The sequence below is a fragment of the Lontra canadensis genome, unplaced genomic scaffold (genome assembly GCF_010015895.1).
Source record: "Lontra canadensis isolate GAN:19392208 unplaced genomic scaffold, GSC_riverotter_1.0 scaffold41, whole genome shotgun sequence".
Lineage (NCBI taxonomy): Eukaryota > Metazoa > Chordata > Mammalia > Carnivora > Mustelidae > Lontra > Lontra canadensis.
Genome location: NW_022631035.1, coordinates 14,918,232 through 14,936,837, shown reverse-complemented (window position 1 = coordinate 14,936,837; position 18,606 = coordinate 14,918,232). Strand labels below are relative to the sequence as shown.

At 39.3% G+C, this 18,606-nt stretch overlaps 1 protein-coding gene across 8 annotated transcripts in view; it reads left to right on the top strand.

Annotated features, from left to right (window-relative positions):
* TANC2 (tetratricopeptide repeat, ankyrin repeat and coiled-coil containing 2) overlaps window positions 1-18,606 on the top strand; it is a 363,824-nt gene that overhangs the window by 296,230 nt on the left and 48,988 nt on the right. For all 8 annotated transcript variants that reach the window (XM_032870890.1, XM_032870889.1, XM_032870888.1 and 5 more), the window contains 2 exons: window positions 4,178-4,344; window positions 7,514-8,121. In XM_032870890.1, the coding sequence (XP_032726781.1) occupies window positions 4,178-4,344; window positions 7,514-8,121 (775 nt within the window). The remainder of the gene's footprint in view (window positions 1-4,177; window positions 4,345-7,513; window positions 8,122-18,606) is intronic.

Sequence of the window (18,606 nt, the reverse complement as noted above, 5' to 3'; positions counted from 1 at the left end):
TTTCTTTCTTTTTTTTTTAATTTTATTTAATTATTTGACAGAGAAAGATGACAAGCAGGCAGAGAGGCGGTCAGAGAGAGAGGGGGAAGCAGGCTCCCTGCTGAACAGAGAGCCCGATGTGGGTCTCGATCCCAGGACCCTGAGATCATGACCTGAGCCAAAGGCAGAGGCTTAACCCCCTGAGCCACCCAGGTGCCCCTAAATAGAAGCATTTTCACAATACTCTAAGGTTCTACAAGCGTAGTGACAAAAACACATACAGGGATGCCTGGGTGGCTCAGCTGTTTCAACATCCGACTCCTGATTTTGGTTCAAGTCATGATCTCAGGGTCATGAAATTGAACCCCCCCACCACCATTAGGCTTTGTACTGGGAATGCAGCCAGCTTAAGATTCTCTCTCTCTCCCTCCCTTCACACATGTGCAGCCTCTCTAAGGAAAAAAAATTTTTTTTAATAACAAAACACATACATGCAAAACAACTGGAAAAGTTTTGCAGTTTCCTGGTGAGCTCTTGCTTCAGCCACCGATACGCAATGAAAGGAGATACTAATTTGTTATCACAACTAAAAGGAAGATAATTCACATATAATGTGCAGCTTTTCTGAACAAAAAATGTTGTCTGATATGAGCTTTCCTTTCACTTTTGATAATTTCTACACAGTATACCAGTGAAATCCCATGCAGTAGGATTTAGTTCTGACTATAGTACTAGCTACCATCTCTTCTCTTGCAGTCTCTGTCCTTCTTATTTCTCTCAGATTCCTAGGTACAGAGTCTCAGAATAGGGGTGCTAAGCACATGAGTTCCAGCATTTGTTAAGTGTACGTATAAGCAAGGGCAGTAGGGAATCCCTGGTGAATACAGTTTTACAAGGGAATAAAAACAAAGGTTAAAGGGCTTAGAAGCTTTTCCAGGGACTTGTCAGCTAGAATAGTGGCTTCTAAGCACCAGTCCCTTTGAAGTTTTCATTAGTCCATTAACAAAATAAGAAAACAAACAGCCTAGAATTTGTGTGAATATAATTTGGTATATACATGTATGTAAAAGTTAGAGAGATTACATCTTTCCTTTTTTTTAATATTAAAGTATTTTTATACTATAAACTAATGGTGATAGTAGATGGTAATTGCACTTTAAATGTTCTTACTGGTCGGATGCCTGGCTGGTTTAGTAGGTAGAGCACAGCACGTGACTCTTGAACCTTGGGGTCGTTAGTTCAAGCATCATGTTGGGTATAGAGTGTACTTTAAAAAAATAATAAATAAATAAGAAACAGCAATCCTTTGTTGGTCCCTAATTTTTTTTAATTTTTATTTGTCTATAAAACCTTTTAAAACTACTGATGATAGAGTATGTATTTAAAGAACCTGCAGAAATTTGGAAATGAGCATGCAGAAGCATTCTGTAAGGCTAGTTGCATTTGAGAGGTGAAAGCTAAATATCATTAAGTCCTCATGTCTTAAATTTATAACTGAGATACCTTATTTGGCAGAGGAAAAGGAAATTTTTTAGGAATACTTCTCATTGTTTTACAATATTAGTACCATTTGGAAATTCTTTGCATTTATTCTTAATCCTAAAAAAGTAATCTTAGATAAACATGATGTCCTTATTTCTTAACAGTGAAATATTTTTGATACTTCCTTTATATCACCTGTATTAATAGGTGACTTCTAAGTAACCTCTTCAAGGAAGCAAATCTCCAAAAAAAGGAAAAAATAGCCAAGATTGAGAACAGTGTAGTTATCATAAGTGGGATATACTTCCTTTTTTAAAAAAAAGAAATGATAGATTGTCTACTTTACTCTTGGCATGAGTAATGTAATCTGCTGGGAATTTATGCAAATAAAAATATGATTTTTATCAGCTACGGAATTATCTCATTCATTAAAATGTCCAGATCACAATTTAGAGCATGTTCTTGATCTTTATGCTTAAGAATGTGTTTGAAATGTTTTTCCCAAAGAAAATCCCAGCAAATGCATTATCACCAGACTTTTTCTTCACTGGAAGATCATGGCTTTCTGACAGAGGAGTCTGGGTGAAGTTAAGGGAGATGTAGTTGAAGTTGGGGAGGCAGTGATGTGCTGATAAAATTTTAACAGCCAGCTGGAGAGGGAGGGTTTGTAATATTTGCCCATTTCCACTGTGTAAATAAATATTCCCACCTTGGCCAGTTTTAGGCTACCAGCTGTTTAACAACCAGCTCTTTAAAAGACTGCAGTGGGTTTTCCTGCATCAGTACAGGGTGGCTTCAGCCCACCACTTGGTGGGGCAAGGTGATGGTGCCCAGTAAGGAAGGGATCTATTACAGCTGCCAAGCAGAATGTAATTAGAAAATTCCTCTATGGACATTAAAGGCACAATTATGCTTATGGGTGCCATGGTCCTCGAAATCAAGAACATAAGAGCCCCCGCTTTTGTGGGTCAGTCCGTTAGTTCCAAACAACTTTTTTGTCTTTCTTAATTCTTTGGACTCCCTATAGGAATAATGTTTTTTCTTAGTACTATGTCATCAAGGATGTCATTTCATTAATAATCATTGTTAGCAGAGCTGGAATCCATAGTTCATTTCAAAGAGTCACCAGATGAAAGTAACAGTTAAAATTCTTCATAACTTGAGAACTGACTTACAGTCCTTAGGATATTAAAGTTAAATTGCTATAATATAAAGCTTGTAATTTAGGGGAGAAATAGAAAGTTTTATTAATCATGAAAAAAAATCTGCATATTTTCAAGTAGGAAACCAAAATGCGTATTTTTGATTGGTCTTGACTCTTAAAAGAGCTAGTCTTGTACAGAAGTCCATGGACTTTTCCTTCTGTCCCCAACTTCCTCTTTTCCTCCTCAGACTCAGATATAACCTGTGTTCCATTTCAATGACTTCTTTCTTCCCCCTGCTTTCCTCCTTGCAGAACCTGTTAAGTCCTACTAACCATAGTTGATCCTTAAACAACCCAGAGGTTAGGGTCACTGACACCTACAAAAACAAAAACCTGCATACAACTTGTGACTCCCCCCAGAATTAACTATTTATAGCCTACTGTTGACCTGAAGCCTTACCAATAACATGAACAGTCAATTAGCACATATTCTGTATGATGTATGTATTATGTAATGTATTCTCACAATGAAGTAAGCTAAAGAAAAAAGTTATTCAGAAAGTCATAAGGAAGAGAAAACACATTTACAGTACTATACTGTATTTATCTTAAAAAAATCCACATGTAAGTGGACCCATGCAAAGCCATGTTGTTTAAGGGTCAAATATAGTAATTTTTACTTACTACTTGCAATTCATTTGTACTAAAGTGTACCTTTTAATCTCTATAATTTGTTTACTGTGGTTCAAGAATCACTAAGCATTTAATGAGAGTGGAAGCCTGAAAACCCTCCAACCCTTTTTCTACAGCCTAGCCCTAAAGATAAACTGATTTTGTCAAGCTGGGAGAGTATAGAGCTCAGAAGGGAACTAAACATAAAAGTGACACGTATTTGTCTTTCCCATTGACTCCTTCTTCCTGGGAAGATCACACAAGAGTCTGGTCCCACTGAAGCTGCATTAGGTGCAGTGTAGGAAGCTGCTAGTTCTGTAAGATCTTGGGATCCAACCTTCCTTATTCCGATCTCTCTGTTGGCTCGGATTTTTTTTCTTTGTTCCACCCCCTTCTTTCCCACTACACATTCACATGAAGGCATATATACTGCTTTGGACTTCACATTAAACTTTTTTCGTAGGGGCAGGTGGGGGGTATGAGAAGGAATTCCCAAAGGAACATGTGACTCTGTTCTCTTTAATGCTATCAGATAGAAAAAAACAACACATTCTTTTCAGTATTTTCAAGTTTGGGAGAAAAATGAATTTCCATCTGCAAATTTTCACAAATGTCTTGTTCAGTCTGTTTCACAACTGATAACATGGGGGAGATGATGATCATATATACACTTGATATGTTACGTATATAACAAAACTTTCACCTCTGGTAAAAACAAAATGAATTCACTAAATAAATTATTCTTTGTCTTTATAATAAATTATGTACTCTGAGCATTTAGTAAGCATACAGATCTTTTTCTAATTTTTTTTTCCCCAAACAGATACTTGGTCAAAGACACAAAAAGAACTCAGTTATCCACTTGGTAACTATTAAGTAATCTGTTTCTTTCTGCCTCAGAGAGAAAAATCCCAGACGAAGATTTCATCATCCTAATTGATGGATTAAATGAAGCAGAATTTCACAAACCGGATTATGGGGATACAATTGTTTCATTTCTGAGTAAAATGATTGGAAAATTTCCTTCTTGGCTCAAACTAATTGTAACAGTTAGGACCAGTTTACAGGTATGTGTTTGTTTGCTTTGGGACCATATTTCTCTTGGAGAGTGATTAAACAAACGAAGTTCTAGATTTGTGTTCCCTTAGTGGTGAGTTGTTTTTGGTGTTTGGTTTTGTTTTGTTTTTTTTTTTTTTTAACACCTCTACCATGTCCTGGAGCACTAGCAAGAATAATTCCCTAAGAGTATATTTTGAGAGTAAGAGATCAGATGATCTAGAGAGAGCAGTCTCTGTATATGTATGCCACTCTTACATAGTGGGATAGGTGGGCTAGCATTCCCATTGCTCTGGATAAGTTTTGATAAAGTATCCCTCAATTAACATGAAAAGAAAGTCCATTTTTCTAGACCTTGTCCTTAACATAGCAATACAAATTCAGTCCCTAACACTCTAATTTGCTGTTTGACTTTTGTTGACTTTTTTTTTTTTAAATCATGTAATGCCATGTAAAGCCCAGTTCTGTCTGCCATTTAGAGTCAGATTTTCTCTTTCCCCTCTGCTTCAACTTGAACAACTTTTCTATAACAAGACGGTGTATGCCTTCCTCTAAGAAATATTGGCAGTATTAAGGCTTTAGATTAAATGTACAACAACTGGGAGATAAGATTTTTTTTTTTTAATCTTTTTTACCTTCCATCCTCTCCCACCGATCACTTAATGGCCTGGAGGAAGGACTAGAAATGTGGGACTAAGCCTGCAAAGACATAAGGGCTAAGGATAAATGACTCCACCTAATCTCTCACAAGATTACATAAAACCTTGTTCTCACTGTAGCTGAGTTGGTGTCCCCTATTCCTTACATATTCATACTTGGTTTGGAACAGAATTTCTCAACCTTTTTTTTTTGCTTAACCATTGCCTTGTTTGTTAAGCATCAAAGTCTCACATATTATACACCTATCCCACTATCTTGATATAGCCCATGTGTAATAATTACTAGTGTGCAGAAAACAGCTTCTCCTTCCTTTTCCCCTCTCCCAGGGACTTAGTGGTACTCCTGCATGTGGACCAATTAGCTTTGCTCCCTTCTTTGATCAGAAACTGTACTTACAATGCTGGCCACCACCTTACAGATGTTCATTATTAATCTCAAAGTAATTTAAATTAAAGGATGTGGATAAATCAATGTAAATGCATCTTTACAACTAAAAATTGTGTAATCTATTGTTACTGGTCAGTAGCTTGATTGTTAAAGAAGAAGGATGAAAAAAAGAAACTTCCAGGAACACAATCTCTGACTAGTTTTACTAAATGTATGCTTAGGAGATGTTCTTCTCATTTGTATTTTTACATAAGACCATGTGCAATCTCAAAAGACATTTTAAGTATGACTTGAACAGATGACTTTAACTTTTCAGCTATGCCAAAGGACAGGAAAAGTACTACTATGCATACTAATCTACAAAGTCAAAATTTCAGTGTCCTCATAATTCAAGACCTGTAATAACTTCCCAGATACTTCATTCACTTCGACCAAGAATTTTCTTATTTTCATTCAGCTCTGACAGTGAAATAATTCATAGGTCTTTAAAAAAAAAAACCCTCATATTTGATCATTCATTATTTCCACAGACATTTCTTAAGTACTTCACATGTGTCAGGCACTTCCTAGGAGCTGAAGATCGAGCAGTAAGCAAGACAAATTCTGTCACTGCCCTCATAAAGCTTATATTCCAGTGAGGAACACAAATGAAAACTAAGTGAAAAATTAAACGTATATTAAAATTTTAGATAGTATTGGTGTTATGAAGACAAATAGGATAAAGAGACAGTTATTTTAGACAGGGCAATGGGAAAGCCCTCTCCCAGGAGCCTGGCAAAATAATGAGATCTGATTTACTTTTTTAAGAGATATCTTTGGCTGCTGGCCACAAAGATAATAAAATACAGGGGATCAAGAATAGGAGTAGTATAGGCGGAAGGTGATGGTGGCTTAGACTAGAGTGGTCATAGCAGGGACCCTGTGAAGTGGTCATACTTGGATTATACTTTGAAGGAGAATCAAAAGGACTTAATGATGGGCTGAATGTAGGGTGAGCAAGAAAGAAGAGTCAAAAGTAAAACATGGGATTTTGGTGAACAATTGGGTAAATGCCAGCATGAGGAAAAGAGAAAGATCCCAGACACCTATAATTTGGTGGTAGGCTTGGTAGTGATGCTGTTTGTTGACATGGGGAAGTTTCTGTGGCAGGGGGCAAAATTCATTAGTTCTGATTTAGCCATGCTAAGTTTGTCTATGTAACATCCCGATGATGTAAATGTCGAGTAGACCAAGGTATACGATAAGAGCTCAGGGGAGAGGACTAAGTTGGAAACACAGGTTAGGCCTCATCCAGGCGAGGTGAAAATTACATAAAACCTTAGCAAGAACCATTTCAGTGAAATGATGCGGTTGAAGTCTGATTGCAACAAATAGAGGACAGAATGGGAAGGAGGAACAAGAGATAGGAAATAAGGAAACTCTTCTGTGAAGTTTTGCTAAAAATGGGGACAGAGATATAAGATAGTATTTGCGGGGAGGGATTGTGGTGCCATTCGTCTATGTGATCCAGTAGAGAAAAAGAAACTGATGCTGAAGAAAATAGATACTTAGAGGACCAAAGTCTGTATGCAGATAAAATGTAACCACAAAGCCCTATCACCTTTCCCCGTATACTTTCCAGCACATCACCAAGGTACCAAACATATTAGAAATATTCCTTTGGGCTAAGGCCTCTACAAAAAGTCTCCATTAAAATGTAGTCATCCTATTAGGAAGGTTGGAAAAGCACATTTTTATATGGTGTTCTTTGAGTCCTCATGCATTTCTCTTACTGAATTGTACTTTGACATTATGCCATGGTTTACACTGAGAAAAACTACAACAAAAGAGTTATATGGCGCTCCATTTTCCCTTCACGTTAGGAGTGTTATTTAGAATATTGATCATTAAATCATTCCGAAGGTAGCCTTTATGAAGACCCATAAAAATTTATCTCAAGTCTCAATATTAGGAAAAATTGTGTCCCCTCTGTGCAACAGATGTGTTTTCACCTATGGATACTGATACTTGATCCTGTTTCCCTCTTCGGCCACTCGGAAGTTTAGGATCAATGTGTGGACCTCAGAGTGTATCACAAGAGTTAGGGGAAACTGAAGGTCTTTCTGTCTCTCTCTCTCTCTCCATCTGTTTTAGGAAATTACCAAGCTGCTGCCTTTCCATAGGATTTTTTTGGATCGACTAGAAGAGAACGAAGCCATAGACCAGGATCTGCAGGCTTACATCCTGCACCGGATACACAGCAGCTCAGAGATCCAGAATAACATTTCACTTAATGGCAAAATGGACAATACTACATTTGGCAAACTCAGTTCTCACCTCAAGACCCTCAGTCAAGGGTCCTATCTATACCTGAAACTCACATTTGACCTCATAGAGAAAGGCTATCTAGTGTTAAAGAGCTCTAGCTACAAAGTAGTTCCTGTCTCGCTCTCGGAGGTTTATTTGCTCCAGTGTAATATGAAGTTCCCCACCCAGTCTTCCTTTGACCGGGTGATGCCTCTCCTGAATGTGGCAGTGGCCTCTCTGCACCCACTGACTGACGAACATATCTTCCAGGCCATCAATGCTGGTAGCATTGAAGGCACCCTAGAATGGGAGGATTTTCAGCAGAGAATGGAGAACCTCTCCATGTTCCTAATCAAACGCAGAGACATGACTCGTATGTTTGTACATCCTTCTTTTCGAGAGTGGCTTATCTGGAGAGAAGAAGGAGAGAAAACCAAATTTCTCTGTGATCCCAGGTAAGCCATCACCTGTAATAAGCAATTCTGAGCCTATTTTGTATTGATTGCATGGAGCATGGGTATTGAAAGCAACGAGAAGTGTTCTTCATTGAACATTTCACGCAAAGGCAACATCATCTCTGTTTCTTCCCAAGACAAGGCTGTAATGAGGTTTATTTTCTCACGATGTTATTTCCATAAGACTCAAACTCTGCATAGATATTTAAAATACCTCCTATATATTCCTAAATAATTTTCTTTGTGCTACTGAACCCAGGTTATAACTAATTTAGCCATTTCTTAGACTTCCTCAGTGTTCTTCCGATATGAAGAAAGAATTCATATATTGTTCATCTCTTTGACTTAGACCAAAATTGTTTTAAAATTGCAGTTGCCCTTTTAAAAGCCATACCATTTTTAAAGCCACCAGTGACTGAGCCCATTAGAGCCCAGCCAGTGCTAAGGTTTATGCTGGAAAATGAACTCTTAAACCTCATAGCTAAACAGACCTGAAGAGGTCAGCTGGCCTAGCTGCCCTCCTTATAGATAAATAAGTTACCATTGTCCCTATTTTACAAAGGTCCCCTTTTAAAAAGGCCTTAAAATGTTGAATCAGTGCTGGAACTCATCAAGTTAATAGGTGGGGGAAAGGAAGAAGGAGTAGAAAAAGAATGGCAGGTATGTAGTACGTACCACCTCTCCCCTGCCCTGCAGCTGTGCACGCCCAGCACTCTCACCTCATCAAGTTGACCGTGACTTAACACTCTTTCTCAGTGCAATATGCCAGACTAGGTGTGAAACTGTTTCCCATTCTCTTGGGTAGAACCTAGATCTCTAGCATCCTAGTGAGGTGTGCTTTCTACTCCACACTACTTTTTTATAAAAGAATTATTCCTTTAACAAAGTTGGTGTTTCCCAAAGCAGACCTATCCCTGCCTTCCTGGAAACAAAGAAGACACCAACGACATAGCTGGCAAAAGCAGAACTTGTTTTGGCCCAGAAAGAAGAGAAGCCACATTTGACTGTGCCTCCATCCGTGACTCATCAGAGAGACTAAACCTCTCTGACCGTGCTGGGGTTTTATTTCTCTCCTGGCATGTTCTTCAGCCAGCCTTATTGGACACAACTGTGCTTGTGGCCATGTTGCCCGGCCTACTTCATGCCAGTTCGTTAGAAAATTAGTTCCAGATTCTGATGAAGATATTAAGCCAGGCAGGAGATTCTATGGTATTTTGGTATTTTCCCTGAGACAGGAACTTTTAAAGAAACAAGCTCTAGTGGAAAGAACATGGATTTTTGAGTCATTACCTGCATGTAAATCATATTTCTTCCTGGAACTGTGACCTTTGGAGAGTTTTATGTTTCTGGGACCATTTTCTTACCTATGTAAAAGAGATAATTCCTAAAGTTGTTGAGAACTAAAGAGGTCATGTAGTATAATACCTAAAAAGTACAGAGTACAGAGAAAGTGTTCAAGGAATGTTCTTCTCTCTACTCCTGCCTTTGCGGTAATAGACCCTTTAGATATACCTTAACTAAATCCTGTGTTTAATTCGATAAGCAGCAGTAGTCTTCTGCTATTAGTATTCAGGGGCATGAGATTTAAAAAAAAAACAAAACTGAGTCTGAGTTTCTTCTATAAATTGTATGACATTCCCAAGAGTCTTTTATTATAAATCCCACTAGTACTGCTACAATGCTTAATACACAGAGTTGGCAGCCACATTTTAATAAAAAGAGACCAATCTAGAATTGCCTCACGAAAACTTAGAAATCTATTTCCAGAGAAACTTCGCTAGTTGATCCGCTCTCTCTTTTCCTAGAACATCTCAGAGAATTGAATGCCGAGGTCCAAGGCAGGCAGGCTACCACCGAATAAACAGTGTCTAACAGTGAATAAACCCCCAGGGGCTCTGAAAGGAGAAAATACGGTATTTTGTAGCCATATCATGACTTTACAGGCTTACCTTCTCGACATGATTTATTAACCAGAAACATCTTGGCAACCAGCTGATACACGGGGACAAGCAAACACTTCTAATAACTTCTGATGCTTTGTAGTCTGTTCCCTGGTGATTGAATAACATGCAGAGCTGCTGAGGGATCATCATATATCACTTAATGGCAGAGAGAATAAAATAGGACAAGGAGTTATCAAAAAAGCTTCCTCACATTTCATTTCAGTTGGAATTCAGCCTTCTGCCCAGCACTGTCTGGCACCAGCTTTGTTACTGAAGTATTGATCTCAGAGTTTGAGGCCCCCTGGGTCAATGAGATGGAAATTCACTAAGAGTTTAATGCTATTGGCAAAGCCTAAGCTGGCCTTTCAGAGAAACTGGCTGTAATTGCTTTCCATTTCAGGCAGTCTGATTAGCGGGACTCTTTCAAAGCAGTGTTTGGCTTTGTGGCCTTCAACCTCTACTTCCTGTACATTCCCCCTCTGCTCTTCTGTTTCTCCCTGGTTTCTCTCCAGAGCATTGCACGTATTTCAGTAGACCAGAGAGACCAATTCAGTGCCTCCAAAATCACACCATGTAAGCCCGTGCTGAAGGCCTGTCTCCGTGTTAAGGAATACTCTCCGAGGCAACAGAACATCTCTGGCTCTTCCAGTCCATCTTCCCAGGCTTTCAGCACTCACTCATTCACCCTGAACTTGCTGACCTTATTAGGGAAGTAGACACAGAGGAGAATATTCTGTACGGAAGCCAAAAAGTAGTTGATCTTCCTCAGAAATAGGCCACCCACATAAGCTGAAGGGAGTCTATAATCTGAGGATGGTGCAGGAAAGAGAAAATAGCAGAGCCAGAGGTCAGTGCTACAGCTGAGATAGAGTTTTCCTTATTTTAAATATCAGATGGCCTGTTGTCCCAGGATGTCAGCTCCGACATCCCAGAGAGAATGACTTAATGTTGCATAAACATATAACTGTCACAGAAAGAGATGAGTTATAGATGTCTTTTCTTAGCTTGGTAACAGGATGGGTGTGTGTGTGTGTCAAACTGTAAGCAGAGCATCACTGAAAATTTTTTTTATCACATCAGAACTTCTAAAACTTTGGATTTACATTCTGGATAAAAATACTCCTCTTGAAGCCCTGACAAACCTTAGACTTCACCCTCTTATTCTGCTGTTTCCCACTATTCATCACTGTCATATCCTGTCATACTCTGAGATTAATCCATCTTATATTTTATTCCCTCGGGCACTGAGATATCAGATTAACTCACTAATCTTATAAACTAATCTCTGCTATTATCTTAATAAGAGGAAGATAGCAAACCCATTTGAAGCAACTTGTGCATTTCAAGTAAGGTGTTTGAGAAAAGTCATCAGTCTTTGTTATCTAACCTATTGATAACTTTGATTGTTGAAATTTGAGGCTGGGAGAGTAAACAGTTGGGGGCTGCTGGCCCTTGCTGCTTAATATTTCTGCAGAGCATTAGGCTTAATATTTCTGCATGAACCCCCACCCATTTTTTGTTTCCATTCTTCACTATCTTTGTCTTCACGGTATCTAGCCTCCCCTTCCATAGGAACAGCTCCCAGATCAGTGTTTGTATATATACATATATATATAGGAAGATATATGTAAGATCTTTATAAAAAGATCAGAAGACTCAGTTATCTTATTTTTAACTGTTTGAATAAAATACATGAGGTTTGTGAACTTTTTTTGAGTAACTGAATCACTATGACCTAATGAAGTAATGATTTGGGAGCCTCATCTGGGTCGACCTGGTTTCCTCAAACTAAGAGAAGCAAACTTTATGGCAGGCGAAGAGGGGGAAGGGCTGCACAAATCCCGTGAGGATAATGGAGTACTTACTTGACTCTCTGTGACTAGAACTGATATCTTATAATACACGGTCTGTTGAGATTTTTCCTAACTATTTTGGTCAATGTTAGCCCATGAGTTACACATTGAACACCTGATGCTCCAGAATCCGTGCCACAAAGCAGACCATCAGAGGAGAAGCAGTTTGCCTAAGGCAAAAAGAAGGCATTCCCCCCTAAAAGGGAAAAAAAACTCTGTGCAGAGGACCTGCCCAGCCTGCCTTCTTAAAGAATACATGGGTCTGAAGTAACCACAGAATGGGGAGCTGCGGGATCAAGGTGATCCTGACTGTTCTAATCCAGACATGAGCCTCCGGGCAGGATGACATTTAACCTTGCCCTCGCTGAAGCATGAACTCTGGGTTACTGCTGATAGCCATTGCAGGCTCCTACAACAAACTCTTACATTGGGAATAGGTTCTGCTTTCTAAAAGCAGTAGGAAAGAATTCAGCAAAGTGACAGATCATGGGAAGGAAAAAAGGGTCTGGAACCACATCAGCCCTTAGGAGGTCTGGAAGAGTTACAGCAAGGAAAAAGGCGGTGTATATCCTTTACTAGCATTTGATTATTAGTAGATGATCTTACCTGCCTGGAAATATTAACTCTCTAATCTCTGTGCCAGGTCTACATCTGCTACACTTCGAATTCCTTTCTGTCACTGGGGGGGGGAGGGAGGGGGACTTAGTCTTCTGATGTCACAATTTGAGTGTGTACTTCCAAGGAGAGATTTCATTGATGTGTAATATTATTAGAGATTTGTCTAATTTGCCAATAAATTTTCCCTTATTATCTAATCCAGTTTCTAACTCCCTATTGGCATCAAGAATAAATGTGAGTCTCATATCTGAAGTATTACTCTAGTCACCTAAGGTCATGGTTTTGTGATTTAATGCAAGGGAGATATTAGATAAAATCTAATGTGTATCTTGGACTATGTCCAGTTTGCCAATTGCATGAATGTCCTTCAATTTTAAAAATTTGTTTTCTCTCAGTAGAAATCATGGGACCCACGTCTATTAGTCAAATAGACAAACCATTCCCATCTTTAAAGCTCTTATACCTTCAAAGATGGGCAACAATAATTCTTTTTTTTCCCCTTTTCCAAATCCAAAATTAAGTTTGCAGAAAGCTAATAATCATTCTTACTGTCATAAAAACTCATATGAAGTTTCCTAAGTTAATAAATATACAGAGACATAGTTATTATAAAATGGGGAGAGAGCATTCTTTTATGATTTGGAAAGCATGCAGAAGAGTAAACCGAAGAAAACACAAAAAGGGCTTATATTGTCCTATATGTGGTTTTGCTACAAGAAAGTAATATTGCTTTATATGTTTAAAATTATATATGTATGTATATGTATTTTTTAAGTGGTTACGCCCTGAATAGCAAATGCTGATTAAAACAACTTAACTAAAAAATGAAAAATAGGAAGAAGTAGAGCAGGCAGTTAAGGAAAAGTTTTGGTACCAAAAGTAGCACAGGAAGTAGAGGCTAATTTGTCCTATTAATGAGTACTGAAGCAACACTGGCTGAATGAAAAGACGGGAATTCCACAGGCTTTCCTAGGTTGTCAAACCAAGATTAATGGCCCAGCAATCAGAAGTAGTTTTCACCAGCTTAGGGGGACATGACAGTGCATTTTCTTTTTTGTGACTGCAGCAACTTACTCAACTGTCTCTAGAGACTTTTGAAAGCAGCTAGATCTCCACATTTGGTACAGTCAGCACTAATAGCCTATCCTCTCAACCGTAAGAACCCACAGCTGTGAGACATGTATTCACGCAGCCGCCATGAGCATATCCAGTTGGTTTGGCCGTTCCAATTTTATCATAAGTGTTCCCTGACTTGTTTCCACCTCTGCAGACGACACCCTCAGTTCTCATATGAACTGCTTTAACCTCCTAACTAGGGAGAGCCTCCCCTCTGTCCATTTTCCTCCAGCAGCCACAATCATTTTTTTTTTGAAAGTATAAATCCAACCATGTAACTTCCTCATGAAAATCCTTTAATATCTACTTCACAGCCCTCTATAACAAAGGTATCTTCCGCCCACCTTTTTAAATTGAGTTCCTTCATTCTCCCTCTTATTCTCCCTGATATTCTGGTCATAACTGATCGCCTGCTAATTCCCAGAACTTGCTAAGCTCTCTCCCACCTCTGGGCCTTCGCATTTAACGATTCCCGCCATCTGGAGCTCACTTTCCCTGGCTCCTCACATGGCAAGATCTCTCACTCCTCCTCAGATCTCAGCTTAAAACTGCCATCTCCTCAAGAGAGACTTCCACTTGTCACCTTATATAAGGAAGTCCTTCCTTGTTTTCTTCATCATAACAACCTATATACTTCCTTCCTAACAGTTGTCACAATCTACTATTAATTTGTTGTATGTGAATACTTGTTTCTGTGATCCATTTTCCCCTATAGAATATGAGTGCGCTCATGAGGACAGGAACCCTTTCTGTCATGCTCACTTTGGGCTTCCTAGTGATTAATACAGTACCTGGCACACAGCACTCAGTAAATACTTTTTAAAATAATGAATTAAGTAAACAAAGGAATGATAAGTGATACTAATTCTAAGCTTGCAACTAAAAATATTTGTGAAACTCTTCTGACAGTTCAATAGTGTCTTTTGTTCACTCTGTCACCATGTGTCAGGAATGAGTGAAGACACACATTTCCACAAGGATCCAATGAACAGTTATTAAGTAATATTTTCAAGACTGTGTTAAGCACTGATGAGGATACAGATATAAGTTAGATAGATCTGTCTACTAGGACTTACAGGTTAGTGGTTTTAACAGACACATTTACAACTCGCTATAAATCAAGGCAGAGTGCTATGCTAGAGGTATAAACAATGAGCAAGCAGCATGGGGGAGGAAGAGCGACGCGATAAATCTTCAGTGCCTGCTGTTACTGTTCTAAATTGTGACAAGTCAGTAGAGCCATAGCTCTTCTGCTTCACAGATCCGTGCCAACTGCCCAAAGACTTCATTGTCAGAGGACAAGTGTCCATTTTCCTCAGGCCAGTGATGCCTTAACGGAACAGAAGGGCTATAGGAAACTGTGGGGTGAAGTGGGAGAAAGCAGGAAATCTCTATCCAGATTCCATATTTAAAAAGATGGAACGCTGCTCCACCCACTTGTACAAAGGCAGATCTTGGGCACACTCTACTTTTACAGTCTGCAACTTGGGGTTGACCTCATCCGGCTCTTTGATTTCACTTCCACGTTGAATCTGAAACAGTAGGACAAGCTGACTAGCAATGTATTTGGTATCCAGGTGCCATGAGAAAACCATGACGAGAACATGCCAAAGCAGTTACCGACTGATAAGCTAAAGATGGAAGAAATTGTTGTAAAGATGGGTGGGTGTCATTTGCTGAGAATTGATAGCAACAAGCAGACTGTAAGGCAGCAACCACCAAAGTGTGGCTGCAGGCAGAGTTTTTAAGATGAGAGGTGAAAAGGATCAGGAATGTCAGTCTCTTGTCAATATTTGAGTTATAGTTATACTCCTTCACAGTGAAACATTGGCAACAGAGACGCCTGCAAATTCAAGGCCAAAGTAGGTTAGTGAGTTAGAAAGCAGACCTGCAAGTCCTCGTGTTTCTTTTTCTTGACCCCATCTGCTTAGCATGGATTCATTCATGAAACATTTATTGAACTTCTACTCTACACCAAGGACTGTGCTATCCGCTAGAGAAACTTAGACAAATGAGACACCTCTTGACACTAAAGCCATTACCTTCTAAAGGGGAACCAGACCCCAAGCAACCAACAATAGTGCCATAGTACGGAATACCCTAGGAACCTAAACTAAGAGGAAATGCTTTGCAGAAGAGGTGACATTCCCACTGGAATGTCTTGAAAGATGAGTTGATTCCATGAGGCAGCTCTGGAGTGGGAGAACGCTATAGGCAGGGAAGACAAGGTCATGGCAGGAGCAAAAGCAGGTGTGAAGATAGGAAATGCCTTTGCTGAATTGTGAGAAGATGTGATTAGAGAGTAAGACACGAGATCAGAAAGAATGAATGGAAGTATCACTAGGAAGAAAGCCTTGACGGCCATATTTAAGACTTCACAATTTATTCTGTAAGTAACAGGGAGTCTCTATAACCTTTTAAGGACAAGGAGATAATGATTAAATAACTCTGATGTTGTAAAAAATAGTTCTAATGAGTGGTGTATGGAAGATGGATTGAAGAAGAGGAGAGAGTGCAGGTAGGAATACTAGTTACGAGGTTTATAGCAATAGTGTAGGTAAGAAATGCCAAGACCTACAATGTGAGAATGGAGAGCAAGGTATACATGAGAGAGACATTTTGGAGATACTCAAAAGCACTGGGTCTTTTTTTTGTGTACAGCCATTGAGGGTGGAGGGCTTAAAAATTACTGTGAAACTTATCTTGAGTGGTGACGGGAAGTGAAACTACTGACCAATATAGAACATTCTGAGAGAGGAGGGCTCCTAGCATGAGCAACGGCGGGAGGATGAATAATAGGATTAGTGGGAGAAGATGAGTCCTGTTTTGGACATGTTGTTAATGAATTACCTCCAAGGAAAGTGCACAAGTATATTTAGTATGTGACTTTGGAAAATAGGGAAAGAGAAGAGTCAAAGCACAGGGTTATGGATTTGGAAGTCATCAGCAAGTACCTGACAGCAGAAGTTGTAGGACTAAACAAGTTAAGAGTATAGAGCAGTAAATTTAGAAGCGTGTGAACAGAATAGTTATATTTAAACACTAGGGGAAATGATGGACTAATAATTTACAAGGGAAATATTAGAAGAAGACACAAGAGAAAGTAAGGTCACGGAAGTCAAAGGAGAAAGCTTTTCCGGGCCAGGTCTGAAGTGATGAATATAATTTCTGCCTATATCCCATTAGCCAGAACTCCATCCTCAACCCCACTTGAATAAGTGAATGCGAGGTTCCTGGCGAAGTCGCCACCTCCTAGCAACAAGTGTTGACTATGAAAGGGAGCCCAGATCTTTTGTAGGTAGCTGTCCCTCTCTGCCAGGTAATTCTGATCTCACTAGGTCTCCCTAAATAATTCCCCACATCTATCTCTATGCTAGAAAGTCATTCCACAGCAGCCTCGCACATTACTTCTGCCCAAATTATAAGATAGTTCAGCTAGCTTGTAAGCAACAACTTAGCAGTGGGCTGTAACTATACCACTTTATCATATCTGAGCCCTGCACAGAAGAATATCAAAACACCTAAGTGGTGTTTCTCTGAAACACTAACGTGTTGTATATCGACTTTCAACATAACAGCTAATGAAATCTTTGTGACTACACATCGGTGACTATGACTAGAACAATGGAGAAAACATCCATGTCAGAAATATTTAAGTTAAACATTAGTTAGCATGTTTCCCTACTATAAATAGAAACTTTAAGTCTAGCTGTCTCCCTGGAGTGCTAAGCAAAAATCTATTAGAAAAACAATATAGGGACGCCTGGGTGGCTCAGTTGGTTAAGCAGCTGCCTTCGGCTCAGGTCATGATCCCAGCGTCCTGGGATCGAGTCCCACATCGGGCTCCTTGCTCATCAGGGAGCCTGCTTCTCCCTCTGCCTCTGCCTGCCATTCTGTCTGCCTGTGCTCGCTCTCTCTCTCTCTCTGGCAAATAAATAAATAAAATCTTAAAAAAAAAAAAAGAAAAACAATATATATATTATGCCATTATATACTTTGCATAAAACAACTATTCTTCAGTTTCCAAACTATTAAAACAGGTGGAGGGAAAGGAGGGTGATTCTTGCTTATAAAGGGTTTTTTTTTTCCTAAAGGTCTCCCTAGCTCTGAAGTCTTGAGGTACAGGGAAACAGGTTTATCATGTAAGAGATAACCATGTTATCTCTTGATAACCTCTTATCAATGATAATATCTTGATACTATCTTAAGAGCGGCTCTTCACTGCCTTGTAATCTGTCAGTGTCCAAGGGGGAGCATCACTTGTCTCCAATAATCTATCTCAAGGGGCTGTTGATGCCTGCAAAAAGGAATGGAGATAGGATTGACCCTCTGCTCTTCTGGACACTACCTTCCCTACCTTTCGTCAGAACTTACACATCTAGGAGAAGGGAGAGGGGACAGGGCCAAGGGAGGAATCTGCAACTCTGACCTGTGATTGGTTCTCCCCTAAAATACCTCAAAAGCAAATCCATCTTGAATATAAAGTTCAGTATCCTCTGGAAAAAACCTCTGGTCTCCTTGAGAAATTTATATTCCTCCTGTTAGCTTAAATGTTACGTTATTTCTTAGGGACCAGTTAGCTCTGTCTTCATCTCCCCTCTCTGCCTAAAATTATGCTACCAAGTTTTCCTGCATTGACTAACAGGGAATGGCACCCATACCCAATAACTGTTCCCTGATACGTGGATTTCTCTTTTGGTCCTGAAGGCAGTGGGGTCAAGGTGTGAAGGGATGAAGATTGGGCTTAAGGATGAAGTAACGCATTTAAAAGTGAAAGTTCTGTTTGTGCACACTGTTATCTGCCAATATGTATAAAGTCACGTGGTTAATATTCATTCCTTAAGTATAGCACTATCCTAATTCTTACAGAGAATATACATCTCACTTAATATAGCTCACTTAATTCTCACCACAATCCTGAGAGGTGGTTATCACTATTCCTGTCTTGCAGAGAG